We start from the raw sequence: 14,475 nt of genomic DNA, 5'->3' as shown, positions 1-14,475 counted from the left end.
GCCATGACTTGGCAAGGTATTTATATCTTATCGAGTAATTGGTGAACCGGGTATGTCATTTAATTTTAAGATGAAAGTCCAATACTAATCTGCGAGCCTGTATGCCTCTACGCACATCAGGAATGCGCATTGTTCAGACGGATTAGAGACCATTAGCTTTCTGGCCTATTCCCTTTCTAGATCAGAAAATACTCTGGTTCCAGGCTTCCAGCAACCATTTTGTCCTATTAAACTATAATTAGCACATTTCACATTTATCTTTTTGCAAATTTCACAATCTACTTCATTTTTTTATTGAAGTCAAGATGAATTTAAATTCATCCAACCAAATCATGGTTACTTCTACTTGCCGTCCTAGCAACTTTTGCAGCTGGAACCAATCTTTGTCCATTAAGTTGTTTGTCAATCACAACGAACACAAAAATGTTGCATCATTTACTGAACCTGCAGCCACCATTCACAAAGAACAAACACAGGTTCACCCAATAATGTTGCAATTCATTTCATTTCCCTGACGTTTACGAGGGACCAATTCACATATCAAGGCAACAGGACCCTGCTTTTATACATCAGGTTTAATCCACATACAAAGAACATACTTAAACAACCCACTGAAGTATCAATCTAGCAAACAAGAACAGCTCAACAAGAATGGGAGTCTAGTTTTCAAAACAAAGGTCACATATTCAGATTGTGAAGCCTCAGAAAGCCAGTAATTTATCATCAAAGACATCAGTCGGTAATTCCAACTAAAAATACAATCCTCATAGGCTTCAATCAAAACAACACAAACATTGAAAAAAAAACAAACACAAAACTCATATAAAGATGTAATCGCAGTAAATCGGCTCCGTGAACCAGATTGTTAATAGGATCCACAGGTTCCTATCAGAAAGCGAAAGACTTCAATCTCGGTTCAATCATAGCATCGTCGGTCATGGCACTTTCGGCTACCGTCGACGTGGCATCGAACCATAAACACTTCAAAACACACAAACCAAAGAAACAAAACAACAAGAAAAAACATGACCCTCAGAATCCCGTTCCAAATCACACACAACGAAGGCACACCTGAGCCGCCCCTGTTCCCGACCGACGAGTAACAAATACTCACCGGTGGATGGGAACGTAGGGCGGCTCGTTATGTGTAGCCGCCGCTGTTTAGAGTGTCATACGGCACTTCCTATCAATTGGGTATGCTTCCTCACTGGATCAGATACACTATAACCACTGAAACCCTAAACCAAAAATGCTAAAACAAGCTCAAATCCCATAAAGACACCAAATTTCAGATGAGATAGAAGGGGGGGGGTGAGACCGAGACCCTCTGAAGAGGGTGTAATAACTTAACTTTATATAGGGGAGACCCTCAACCCTAGTTGAAGGTATGGGCCTTATTTTAACCGGTAAGTTAAATATGAATTGGGCTTTAATAGTACTGGGTCATTTAAACGGGTCGACCCGGACGGCAAAAGAGTCCTGCTTTATTTTACAAAGTTCAAAGCTTTATGAGTTTGAAAATTTGTGAAGCAATTTGGTGTGAGTGGGTGGAATGTCGATGGGGAATGATAGCACTTGGGTGGGGAAGAAGCCTCTGAGACGCATCGGAGGAATGTCCGATGCTCTCTCTATTGCTTCCGATCTCGGCTTCTCAGTCGCCGCTGCTCCTACTCCGGTAAAAATCCAGACTTTCACTTTCTACCAAGTTCAATTTTGCTTCTTTGCTCTGTTTGGATCAGAACTAGCTTTACCCATTTCAGTTATCAACTCAATTTTGATTTTTTAAGTTACATTTTTGTGTTGAAAAAGAACAATGCGTTGACCCAGAGGGTAGGATGGTGTGTGTTAATTGTGTTTGATTGTTGGTTTGATTGTAATGTGGATGATTAGTGGGTGTTAATTATGGGTTGGTGTTTGTTTTGATGCAGGAAGAGCTTCATAACTGGTCCAGTACTGGTGAAGGTGATGACTTGATAAGAGTTCTCAGGGAACTTACAAGTTTGCAAAGGAAAATAGCAGACCTCCAAGTTGAACTTCAAGGCAGAAAGGTGAGCTGTTAGAGTCTCTCTTCTGTTCTGTTTTCGATTTGAGATGCATATAGGTGTTTATTCATGAAGAAATAAGAATGTTCTGATCAGTGTTGTTTCTTATGATTTGTTGAACTGACATTGTGGTTTTGTTGTCTTTAGGATGACAAGAATGTTTCACATTTGACACACGTGAGCGAAATGGAGAAGAAGTGTGAAACTCTATCAAGGATAACTACAATATTAAAAGATGTCATTCAGAACAAGGTATAGTTCTTGCATTTCGTGACATGTACATTGTTAGTTCTTTTGAATGTGTAAGTTGAAGACTCTTCTGCTATTTCCATTTGTCCCTGAAAATGATGTTGCTTGATGTTCTATATATCTGAATTTTGATACGACATCTAATACATGGACTTGTGCATTCCAATGTTGCTAAGAACATAGTTGGGTAAATTCTTTGTTGGTTAACATGCACCACTAAATTTTATAATTTGTCTGAAGTTAATCAAATTGAATTGACTCTTCTCTTATCACGGTTTTAAATTAGGTACTGTTTGCCTATTCTAGTGTGTTGGTGTTTCTTTAATATCTGTATAAAGTTCATGGGGTAAACTTACAGGCAATGTTTTCAAAATTTGGTGAGGACGTGTGTTGAACTCATATAAGCTTTTCTACTGTGCACTGACTCAGGGATAGACATGTCATACAAGAATTCTTTAAAACTTCTCAGCCTTGTGGCATAATCTCTTATTCTTTATCAGAGTTATCTTACTAAAAAATAACATTCTCAGTCATTTGGCTAATGATAGCATAGTGGATACAGTTAAAACGGAGTTGAAACTATAAATATGGTCTCAAAGATATGTTTGGGATGGAAGTATGGCAAACTTATGTTGATTAATTTTTTAGTTGTTGTCTAGAAGTTAAGTAGGATGGACATACAACAGCATATTGACATTGTCTATCCTTTGTCGAGCTTGTAGTTGTTGTCGGCAAGTTATGCTCTAGAAGATAGTATGATTGTTGTTTTGACATTAGTAGTTTACTTCATCTGTTTGTATCTCAGTTCTGACGTATTTTGTTTCCATGTTCTGACAGGATCGTATCATTGCTCGTCTCCAACAACCATATTCACTCGATTGCATTCCAGTGGAAGCAGAATATCAGGTTTTTTTCCCTCATATCTCTTATATTGGAGTAATATTTTTTTTCGAAATGGGAGTTTATATATGTTTACAGTATTGTACATCTTCACTACTATTTTACTTGGCCAATCTTAATTATTTGCATCATTCCGAACAGTCTTTGCCGCTAAAATTCTTCCCCGTAGAGTAATTCATCAACTATTTTATAAATTACTGATATGTCACAACTCTAGTCAATATATATATATAAGATATTTATTTAGCTTTTGGTAATATTAATCTTAGAAGGCAATTGAAGGATAATTTTCCTGCAAATGAAGAAGATATTGTTGGAAATCTCATTTTGTTTGATAGAAGTAATGCTTCTTGTGGCATATCTGCTTGGTTTATGCAGAAACAATTCTCTGAATTACTGATGAAGGCTGCTAGTGATTATGGAGCATTAACAGCATCAGTTGCCGATTTCCAGTGGAGCCAAACATTTAAGGAGCCTCCTTCAGTATGGGGGGTATGTTTGTAGAACATTATAATGTTGTCTATTCATTTAGATTCCCTAAACATAAATTTTTTATTGTCATTATTAAGATTCAAGCATATTTGTTATTTGAGTTTGGATCACGTGTGAGTGTATTCTTTACATTTTCTTTTGAGTATTGATCTTTATTTTTCTTCAACTGCAGGAAATGCTTCGTCCAATTCCTGTTGCCTTAGCTTCATGCACCCGATTTTTCGAAGCAATGTCTGCTATGAGGGAGTCATTTGCAACGCTTCAACAACTCAGAGTAGGTCATTCTGATACCCCTTCACCTATAACACCAGCCAAGGATTCCAGAAGAGTACCAGGGGTTCCCGATTGTGTAACTCCACCTACTTGGAAAACTGAACCTAGTTTTGATGACCTGGCTATCAAAAGCGCAAGTAGGCTGGATATCAAGCATCAAGAAGCAGAGGATGAAAGTGAGCTGGACAGCTCTAACCGTAGGAGATTGTCATGGCCCCCTTCAGTTACAAAGGCTGCTACTTAAAAGCTGAATCTTCTTGTGAACCATTATATGTTTGTTTTGATGTATAATATAGGGGTCGTATAACGCAGCAACCTCTGCATACACCTCTATATTGATTATGCGCCTTGAAATTTTGAACTTGTAAAACATTAGTTTGTGCAGTAATACATATGTTCTATCTGAATTGTGCCAAAGTAACTAAGTGTATTGAATATCTAGTTTCACCAGTAAAACCGTTAAGATTTGGTTGTGCTTGCGAAACTTACATTAAGACACCTGCAGTGGAGTCCTTCAGTACCAAAATCTGGCACTTGCCACTTTTTAGGTATTACCGCTTGCTTCTTATGGTAGTAACTACAAACTAGTGAGGGCAATATTCCTGCAGTGGTTTCTCTTTTCATAATATCTGGGTTCTCCCTTATTGGTTTACACTACAGAATTACAGGTGTTTTTCATTTCTGGTTCTCCGTTGTCTAGATGACAATTACCAGCTAATTATCTGTCCGTTTGTTTTTTTTAGAAGAATGCAAATAAAGATTTAAAACAAGCTAATACTGTATAGCAAACTATCTGATTTTTATTTCTTGAGAATGAGCAAACTCTGATCAGGCCATATAATACGCAGAGAATCATCCACAATATCACACAGGTCTACACAACAGTACCAGAAACAGAGAAACCTGCAAATCATGCTCATGCATGATGGCATCCGAAGTCACACATGCATGATGCATAACCAACATGTAAGCAAGCAGTCTAGAACAAATCAGTATCTAGTTGGTTGAATATATTTGAGTTGAGTACGTACCGTATAAATGATGGATGGTAAATCTTAGAAGTAGCGAAATTTGATTTCGCATTGAGACGTGTAACTGTGATTGTATACCGTATACTAAAAAGGGTTGGTAAATATTATTTTGTAAACAAATAATATGAGATAGTTGCATAGGCGCAGGCACATAGTGACATAGGGGCGGCTTCTGAGATTTTCAAAAAAAAAGTTTCAACTTTGCTCTTATTGGTGATCAACAATGCATATAATCTACTTTAATTTTTTTTAATGACTTGAGACGTGTAACTGTGATTGTATACCGTATACTAAAAAGGGTTGGTAAATATTATTTTGTAAACAAATAATATGAGATAGTTGCATAGGCGCAGGCACATAGTGACATAGGGGCGGCTTCTGATATTTTCAAAAAAAAGTTTCAACTTTGCTCTTATTGGTGATCAACAATGCATATAATCTACTTTAATTTTTTTTAATGACATAATCTACTTTAATCTATTATTTAAGAGTGACACTAAAACAACAATTTTGTTTAAAATACTAATAATTCCTAGCAATCTGTCTAATTCGGACACATTATTTTTGTCACAATCTCTTATTTTTAATATTTATTGCTAATTACTGATGATATTTATCTCCTGTTTCTATTTGGGTAGAATTCCTTTAGTTCTTTTATCATATTTTCCAAATCATAGTTTGATTCAGTTGTCATGATTTAGTGAGCTGGGAGAACTTCTCACTCTCTTCCCTACTAACGAAGTTCAAACATACAGTACATACTTGAAACTTTTAAAATTATGAAAGATTTATTCGATAATTATATACTGTAAAGAGCATTTTATCAGTTGACACCGTCTGAAGCTCCTAAAACAAGAAATACATCCAATGATGGTACTTCCGGATCATGACATTATCCGAATGAATTGAACTTGATAATGAAACCATCATGAAAAGATTTCAAAATATGAGCAATCGCCTAGCACAATTATAACTACTTAAAAAAATTTATCATTACACTAAATAATGACATTATTTTTAGTATTATAACTATTTATTAATTTAATACTATTTAATGAAAGTTTATAATGTTTGGTATCATTGTTCAGATTTTGAACCTCACTGGACAGTTGGTAATCAATCTTATTCCCGTCACTTCTTACAATATTACTGGTTCATTCCCGCCTTTGAGCTTTCCCTGTCAAACTTAGTCGATAGTGCAAAAATCAATTCGTTCTTGTGAGCTTCGATCAGTTGGGAAAGCCTTCCGTTCCTTATGAGCTTCAGATGGGAGTTTTACGTCTGTAGCCAACCCTATGGCTTCTAGGAACCGAATTATATACCAAGTAGTGTCAATCTCCCACCATTCCAAGCCTTGTCTAGCTGAGTACTCAAAAGCATGATGATTATTGTGCCAACCTTCTCCATGTGCTAGCAACCCTAACATCCTATATTAAACTCAAATTGTAAGTTATATAATTCGGCCATGAGAACCACATTAGTAATTAATTAGCCAAATAATTGATCGAGTAGAAATATAATTCAGTACCAGTTGTTTTTAGATAAATCACCAGTATTCCAGACTTGCTTTCCCCACATATGGCAGATCGAGTTTATTGAAAAAGTAACGTGGAGAAAAAATACAGTCCTCACACCCTGTAAAGAGTTATGAAAATCATTTTGCTCAAATGTGATTGTTGATAAGTAAATATGTGTGTGTGTGTGTGCGCGCGCGCGCGCGCGCAATTGTGTATAGCCAAATGAAAATTAGTAGTCGGCAAGACTGCAGGAGCAAGCCTACCATTCCCCAAACCAAGAATGGTATTCCACCTGCAGCATATAGCAGAACTCCAAGAGCAACAGAATGAAAAGGATACGTATAGTGAAGAAACCTATAATACCACTGCTTCTTTAAGTCTCCGACATTCTTGAAGTCTCGTGCGTCCGGCTACAGAAGTTCGACAATTCAAAGTTTCAAACACATAATGAGGAAGACATGCATGCAATTAATTATCCGATCGGTGCATGCATGCAACTTTTATCTCGATCATTTCACAATTTATGACGTGAAGAAAAACACAAAATAAAAATCACTGCATGCATGTATTCAGGTAATACGTTGCAGACGATGAGGGACTAGGGAGAGAAAGAGGGGTAGGTTTATACGTACTGTTCCAAACCAAGAATGATAGTCGACAACCCAACGAATATGACTGTACCAGAATCCCTTAATGGGCGTGTGAGGGTCATCCCATGTGTCTGTATACTGATGATGGAGCCTATGCGTGCTCACCCATTCAATCGGGCTTCCCTGCAATTAAACCATCCAAAGCAAGAGCATGCATGACTCTGATGAGAACTGAATCCACAAAGTATCTCAAGCTAGCCAGATCAAAGTAGATAGGAGCCATTAACAGAGAACTCATAAGTACTTGGATGATGTTGTTCACAAACCTGAAGTGAAAGGACGGCGCAGTAGGCAAAAGTGTACTCGAGCAATCTGGGAAGCTTGAAGCTGCGGTGAGCCAAGTTTCTATGGAAAGACAGAGTTATACCCACACCTGTAACAAAATAGAGTGCCACAGCCAGCCAAAACGCAGACCAGTTGACATAAAACGGCCCCAAAAGAGCAAGGCCATGTACGGCCAGGAAAAATAACTTGGTTGTTGAGGCATCCATGTTTTCTTCGATGTGTTCAGTGTTCTTGAAGTCACAGAGATAAATTAAACACAACTCTGATTCGAAGCGAAGAAGAAGCGGCAGCTTTTATATGCCATTTGGCATTAGTCTAGCTAATTACTAAATAGATACCTGTGCATGTGAGTCGTCATATTATATTTCTTCCAAGTTGACATTGTATTGGAAAATGTTTTGCCGCCTCGGTGAAAATTTCTCCTCAACTTGCGTCACAAATTAATATAAGAATAAGAATGTTTTTTTCTTTTAAAAATTACATAATATAATTATTTCAATTAGCGACGTGTCAATGTAACCTACATACTACATAAGATTTAAGTTTCTCATTAATGTGCCATAGTCATGCTCATATCTATTAGTATGACCCCGACTATATGTTTATTTCAAAAGTGGTAGTTAATTTGCAGTGAGGAGAGCTCTAGTATATGAATAGCCGACTAGCTACGCATATCTTTTTTTTGTTTGATACATAGCTATAATGATTTCATTAATGGTATCAACATACATGCATGAAACGAAATCATTTGCAGGTGAAAAGAGAGCATGCTTCCTATTCAGCTTTCAACATCAAAATTGATGACACAAAACTTTAAATTCATTATCAATTATGGTAATAGTTCAATTGTTGTGAAGTACAGTTAATAATAAGGGAATTTTTTTTATGAGTACATGAACTTTAGCTCACTATGAATTTGTGTACATTAAGTCCCAAATTATAAACTTCGGTACATCATTTTTCTTGCCCGACCCAATATACATGCACGATTTCGATCACACCGTTAGTTTGTCAAACAGATGCCATGTTTTGAAGGGTAATTACTGGGCACCCGGTTCTCTGTATCTTTAGCCTGGGCACTTATCTCTGAGCTTCATCCCTTTCCAATGGTGGACATCCCAGCCATAATAATCGGAGTCAAATGCTCTTATCTCTCCACGGTTCCATCTACGCCCTAGCTAAGGCCCTCGCGCACTTCATTATCAACCCCTTATGCACTTAATTAACGAAGTCTTTTTTCCTCCTTTGCCAATCTCAAGCCTCATAAGCTCATCTCTCTTCTCTTACACATCGAACCACCGTACTAAATCCAGCCTTTTAAAAGATTTTTGGGATATATATATATAGGGTTTATTGGCTAAGGAGGTTCGCACCAATAGTTTTGGTGCGGATTTCTATTTTTACTCAATTTTTCGATCGGATTTCCTCATTTCCATTGTCTAGTATCTAAATAATATTATGTAGATCTTCTCTGTAAAAAGTTCAGCTAATTTCGTGATCGTTAAGGCCCTCAAAATTGTGTTTTTCTGTCAAAAAATGAACGGTTCATGTTTGATAGAATTCAACCCGTCCATTTGTTTTTCGATTTTGAGAGCCTTAGTGATCACCAAATTGGCTGAAAATTTACAGCGATGATCTACATAATATTATCTAGATACTAAACGGTGGAGATGAGGAAATTCGATTAAAAAGTTGAACAAAAATGGAAATCCGCACTAAAACCATTGGTGCGGACCTCTTTAGCCAAAAAAATATATATATATATATATATATATATATCCAAGCTTAATTACCGACATGCCCAACACCAAGAAGTTTAAGAATAGCCGAAAGAACATAACCAATAAGCCAAAGATTGAAGTTGGGATTCAGCTTGGTTGCCATGAAATTTGGGAGGTGAGTGACACGGAAAGTACATAATTACCCTCTTAAAATCAGTAATGGCATAATAGGTTAACGGTGTTGTAACGGCGTGTATGTATGCTTGTTCGGGTGTACAATTTGATGTACTAAAATCTATATTTTAAAATTTAATATACAAGAATTAATAGTGGCCATAACTTCATGTACTGTTACTAAACTTTTTCCTAATAATAATAACTTAGAATTGAATAATGCAACCGGCCAAACCTCAATAATCAATATTGTTAAGAAGTTTTGTTTACCGAGAGTTCTTTTTCAAGACCAACAATTGATCTGATTTATCTAGGAATAAATACTACCTACCCTATGACGCCGCCACTCTCTCTCGTCCTTACGCTAGTTTTTCTTTTGCTAAGAAGCTATGAGAATAGGATTTGGTGATGGTTAGATCTTGTGAAGACAATAATGATTGGCTTCAGGCATGGGGATTAGGGGTGTTAATCGGTGTGAATGGTTCGGTTTATAGGTGATACCGAACACCAAACCGTTCTATTTATTCGGTTTGGTTCGGTTTGGTTTTTCACTTTTTTTTTCAAAAACCAATTGTGTTCGGTTTGGTTCGGTTTGGTTTTTCTCTGGTTTATATCGGTTTTTCTTTCGGTTATTTTGTAAAGAAAATTGGAGTTTCTTTCCTTGTCTATCTACTTGATTCTTAACGAAATAAAAAGAACACGCGGACGAATTTGCAAAATTCTATTTACAAGATATAGTTGCTTCACAAATGCATACAATTGCAAAAAGCCACTAAACAACTTATACCACATTAGTAGGTATGTTGTGGTTCCAATGTCTAAAATTCAAAATATTAAATTTTGACCGTCAGATGTGATCAGCATATTTAAATACGAATATGGTAAAAAATTCATCAAATTTTGATAAAATTTGGGTCTCCATCGATGTGGTCAACATTAACTTAATTTCATCTAATTAAGTGTGAATTCGTTCTTACCCCCTCCTTCTTGACTAGTTTTGGTGGATTCTTTCACGCACACACTCTCATATATATGTGATGTAGCAGCTCGTGTAAAATTTTCAAAAATTTTACCTTCCAGGGATAGGGCTACCCATAGGCCCATATGGAATAATAAGCTTAAAAAGGGTTTACCGCCTCGATCGGGACACAAACGTTATCGAAAATATGTGATTTTTTTACCATAACCATATTTCACAATATGTAACGCATCATGCAGACATATTTGCAAAATTCTATTTATAATATATAGTTGCTTCACAAATGCATACATTTGCAAAAAGCTACTAAACAAGTTATACCACATTAGTAGGCATGTTGTGGTTCCAATGTCTAAAATTCAAAATATTAAATTTTGACCGTCAGATGTGATCAGCATATTTAAATAAGGATATGGTAAAAAATTCATCTAATGTTGATAATATTTGGGTCTCGATCGATGTGGTCAACATTAACTTAGTTTCATCTAATTAAGTGAATTTGTTCTTACCCCCTCATTCTTGACTAGTTTTGGTGGATTTTTTCATGCACACACTCTCACATATATGTGATATAGCAGCTCGTGTAAAATTTTCAAAAATTTTACGTTCCAGGGATAAGGCTACCCATAGGGGATAATAAGCGTAAAAAGAGTTGACCGCCTCGATCGGGACACAAACGTTATCGAAAAGATGTGATTTTTTTACTATAACCATATTTCACACTACGTAACGCATCATGCGGACATATTTGTAAAATTCTATTTATAATATATAGTTGCTTCATAAATGCATACATTTGCAAAAAGACCGCTAAACAAGTTATACCACATTAATAGACATGTTGTGGTTCCAATGTCTAAAATTCAAAATATTAAATTTTGACCGTCAGATGTGATCAGCATATTTAAATAAGGATATGGTAAAAAATTCATCTAATGTTGATAATATTTGGATCTCGATCGATGTGGTCAACATTAACTTAATTTCATATAATTAAGTGAATTTGTTCTTACCCCCTCATTCTTGACTAGTTTTGGTAGATTTTTTCATGCACACACTCTCACATATATGTGATGTAGCATCTAGTGTAAAATTTTCAAAAATTTTACGTTCCAGGGATAAGGCTACCCATAGGTGATAATAAGCGTAAAAAGGGTTAACCGCCTCGATCGGGACACAAACGTTATCGAAAATATGTGATTTTTTTACCATAACCATATTTCACTATACGTAACGCATCATGCGGACAGATTTGCAAAATTCTATTTATAAGATATAGTTGCTTCACAACTGCATACATTTGCAAAAAGGCCACTAAACAAGTTATACCACATTAGTAGACATGTTGTGGTTCCAATATCTAAAATTCAAATTATTAAATTTCGACCGTCGGATGTGATTAGCATATATAAATACAGATATGGTAAAAAATTCACCGAATTTTGATAAAGTTTGGGTCTAGATCGATAACATATTTACTTATGTATATTAAATATATCTATAAATAATATAATTTCTTTATAATATATATATATATTCGGTTTTTTGGTTCGGTTTCGGTTTCCAAACATCCCAAACCAAAACCACATCAAATCTTTCGGTTTGGTGCGGTTTTTTTTTCTTCGGTTTTTTTCGGTTATGGTTCGGTTGTGGTTCAGTTTTTTTTCGGTTTTCGGTTTTCAATTAACACCCCTAATGGGGATTGCCTTTGCCAGTCCCTCTTTCTCTCCCCCCCCCCCCGGGTTGTTGAGACAGAGATTGATTTCTTTTAATTCCGATTGGAAAAGCATTTGGTGGTGGATGACTCCATGGCCTTTTGACAGTGGTGCGGCTACAATTGAAGATCTAGTTGTCGGGGTTTTGGCAACCTTGTGGGAGTTTGGTGTCCTTTCATGCGGGGAAGATGGCTGATGGTCATAAATTACTCTTTTTTTATGGAAGGCATCCAGTTGATGACGACAAGCTTTTGGCCGGCAGATTGGATGGCTGGGTGCCGGAGTTGGGTACACAAATCAATTGGGCCTTGACGTCATTTGAGTCATGTTTGGTGATGTAGTCTTCGGGTGTCAGTTGAAGGCTTTTGTAAGACCTGAGATTTCTAATCTCGATTACCGACACATTAGAACTACTTAATCGACATTTATGTTAAATGTCGAGTCGAGTACGTAGTTTAATACGTCTTTATAAAGTTACACGTCGCCACGAGCTCGGAAATGTCTTCGGAATATTTTTCCGACGCTCGGTTTTGTTTTTACGATTTTCCAAAGTTGTAATCTCGATTACCGACACATTAGAACTACTTAATCGACATTTATGTTAAATGTCGAGTCGAGTACGTAGTTTAATACGTCTTTATAAAGCTACACGTCGCCACGAACTCGGAAATGTCTTCGGAATATTTTTACGACGCTCGGTTTTATTTTTACGATTTTCCAAAGTTGTATTTTGTTTTAAAGTATTTTTTAGTTTTGTGTATTTGTTTTCAGGCTTTTGACAAAGCCCAATTCTTTTGTTTGACCCAGCCCCAAGCCCGAGCCCAACTTCTTTTCTTTCCTTCTTCCTCGCGTTCTCTCTCTCTACCTCATTTTCTTTTTTCTTCTGTTCCTTCTCTTTCACCATTTTACTGCCCATTGTGAAATTACTAAAATACCCCTGATAGTTTACTATTACTATTTAATGTTTTGACTTGACTTTTACAGTTTTATCCCAAGTTCTCTTTTACCATTTACTAAATGATTTTAACGGTTTTACTTTTATCTATGGTAACTTAGTGAAAACTCAATTTTAACTAAAAATACGACGAATAAATGTAACTTTTAGTTACGATTAATGTTAGTTCTGATTCTCGCCTGGTTCGAGAATCGATAATTATTTAACTTAGAAATGTATTGGTATAATAAACAAGTCATCGATATGATTATGAGTAACTTTTATATCCATAAAGTATGCTTAGTATCTATCGACTATTGAAATTGGATCATTTTCGGATTTTTCAAGAATTGATCAACATGGTCAATTCCTGGTCAAACCAGGAAAGGTTTGGTCAACAAAAAGTCAAATGTTGACTTTCCTAGTCAAACCAGGAAAAGGGGGTCGAGTTAACTTTTCTACAATATTCGACTTGAAATTGACTCTTTATATGATCCATAAATTCAGAGTTGATGGTACCAGATCGAGCAGTGGAGCAGCAACATCAGCTATACATTGGATTTGGACAACGGCTGGGATTCTGCACGTCATTCCAAGTAGGAGAGCTAACCCTCCTATGTTGTATTTTGGGCCAAATAAATTGCATAGTCTAGTTCTCGGTTGAATAATTTATGATGCATTAAATGTTGTGAAAACCAGAGACTAGACACGATTTGGAGATAGGGTAAGTAGTGAATCATCGTGTGTGTTAACCTGAGAGTGGCTGGAGCCTAACATACTAGGTAATCTTACGGTGTCGATGACCGTGAACCTCCGGGTGGGCAATGTCATATTTACTATTGGATCCACATTCTATACTTTACTATTGAGCGCATTCCGTTTAAATTGACACTCTCGCTACTCTGTTATTATAACAGACGTGTAGTTGGCCTCGACTATTTAGTCGCTAGGATCGGTCGAGCATTGCTTGAAGTTGAATTTGCCTTACCCTACCTTTGGAGCTCCACAAACTATTTTAGCATGATATTCCCAAACTTGCATTTGTTTTTAATTAAATGGTTTTTTCTGCGCTAAACTACCCTCAACGTTTTATAAAACTTATCCTTACCTGATTTTGGTTTTCAAATCTCATGGGCAGGCTGGCCCCTACTAGGCAAGCGAGGACGAAGCTCACCCCTACGATAGTTGTCTTGCAGGTCCAATTGTTATTTCCGGAGCTAGGAGCCTCATTTGAGAGTTAGCGTTCGTTCACCCTTATACATCTCATTCTCATGTCTTGTATCAATGTTTTCAAGTAAAGTTTCCCAAGGTTGTTTCTTTAGTTATTCTTGACACTTTTGTATAAAAATTGGGTTGTCTACTTGTTTAATTTGGGTCGGTGGCATTAACACTACGTTCCTCATTCTTATTGTATAAAGTTATTTATTTTCGCGGAAATGTAAAGTAGTATCATTTGTTATTTCGTGAACATGTTTGTCTTGTCCAAAAATTTTATTCACTTGTTAACGTTAGT

The 14,475-nt window shown here is 36.4% G+C and overlaps 2 protein-coding genes and 4 non-coding genes across 6 annotated transcripts; 1 reads left to right on the top strand and 5 right to left on the bottom strand.

The window, feature by feature from the left end:
• Positions 1-421: 421 nt before the first annotated feature.
• On the bottom strand, positions 422-566 carry LOC126801306 (small nucleolar RNA snoR74). Its single transcript, XR_007672801.1, has one exon. It is a non-coding gene; the product is annotated as a small nucleolar RNA snoR74 (small nucleolar RNA).
• A 127-nt stretch (positions 567-693) lies between these two features.
• LOC126801296 (small nucleolar RNA snoR77Y) lies at positions 694-774 on the bottom strand. The gene has a single exon (XR_007672791.1). It is a non-coding gene; the product is annotated as a small nucleolar RNA snoR77Y (small nucleolar RNA).
• Positions 775-826: 52 nt separating this feature from the next.
• LOC126801311 (small nucleolar RNA snoR2/U65) lies at positions 827-974 on the bottom strand. The gene has a single exon (XR_007672805.1). It is a non-coding gene; the product is annotated as a small nucleolar RNA snoR2/U65 (small nucleolar RNA).
• Positions 975-1,027: 53 nt separating this feature from the next.
• Positions 1,028-1,214, bottom strand: LOC126801287 (small nucleolar RNA Z112). The gene has a single exon (XR_007672782.1). It is a non-coding gene; the product is annotated as a small nucleolar RNA Z112 (small nucleolar RNA).
• A 306-nt stretch (positions 1,215-1,520) lies between these two features.
• On the top strand, positions 1,521-4,431 carry LOC126801005 (AUGMIN subunit 2). The gene is made up of 6 exons (XM_050528442.1): positions 1,521-1,675; positions 1,929-2,048; positions 2,190-2,294; positions 3,129-3,197; positions 3,570-3,683; positions 3,856-4,431. Exons 1-6 carry the CDS (start codon positions 1,553-1,555, stop codon positions 4,198-4,200), a joined length of 876 nt encoding a protein of 291 aa, XP_050384399.1. The 5' UTR covers positions 1,521-1,552; the 3' UTR covers positions 4,201-4,431.
• Positions 4,432-6,173: 1,742 nt separating this feature from the next.
• Positions 6,174-7,651, bottom strand: LOC126797294 (palmitoyl-monogalactosyldiacylglycerol delta-7 desaturase, chloroplastic-like). The gene is made up of 5 exons (XM_050523943.1): positions 7,421-7,651; positions 7,137-7,277; positions 6,768-6,914; positions 6,516-6,622; positions 6,174-6,414 (listed from the first exon to the last, which is right to left on the bottom strand). Exons 1-5 carry the CDS (start codon positions 7,643-7,645, stop codon positions 6,174-6,176), a joined length of 861 nt encoding a protein of 286 aa, XP_050379900.1. The 5' UTR covers positions 7,646-7,651.
• Positions 7,652-14,475: the final 6,824 nt, after the last annotated feature.

The sequence above is a fragment of the Argentina anserina genome, chromosome 6, assembly GCF_933775445.1.
Source record: "Argentina anserina chromosome 6, drPotAnse1.1, whole genome shotgun sequence".
Lineage (NCBI taxonomy): Eukaryota > Viridiplantae > Streptophyta > Magnoliopsida > Rosales > Rosaceae > Argentina > Argentina anserina.
Note: the sequence above shows the minus strand (reverse complement) of the source record. Positions and strands in the feature narration are given on the sequence as shown.

Excerpts from the sequence above, each read along its gene's own strand:
- LOC126797294 (XM_050523943.1), bottom strand. The coding sequence starts at position 7,645 with ATGGATGCCTCAACAACCAAGTTATTTTTCCTGGCCGTACATGGCCTT. Across the intron at positions 7,278-7,420 it reads GCGCCGTCCTTTCACTTCAG|GGAAGCCCGATTGAATGGGT; the intron begins GTTTGTGAACAA and ends GTTTAATTGCAG. Across the intron at positions 6,915-7,136 it reads ATCATTCTTGGTTTGGAACA|CCGGACGCACGAGACTTCAA; the intron begins GTACGTATAAAC and ends GAACTTCTGTAG.
- LOC126801005 (XM_050528442.1), top strand. The coding sequence starts at position 1,553 with ATGTCGATGGGGAATGATAGCACTTGGGTGGGGAAGAAGCCTCTGAGA. Across the intron at positions 2,295-3,128 it reads AAGATGTCATTCAGAACAAG|GATCGTATCATTGCTCGTCT; the intron begins GTATAGTTCTTG and ends ATGTTCTGACAG. Across the intron at positions 3,198-3,569 it reads CAGTGGAAGCAGAATATCAG|AAACAATTCTCTGAATTACT; the intron begins GTTTTTTTCCCT and ends TGGTTTATGCAG.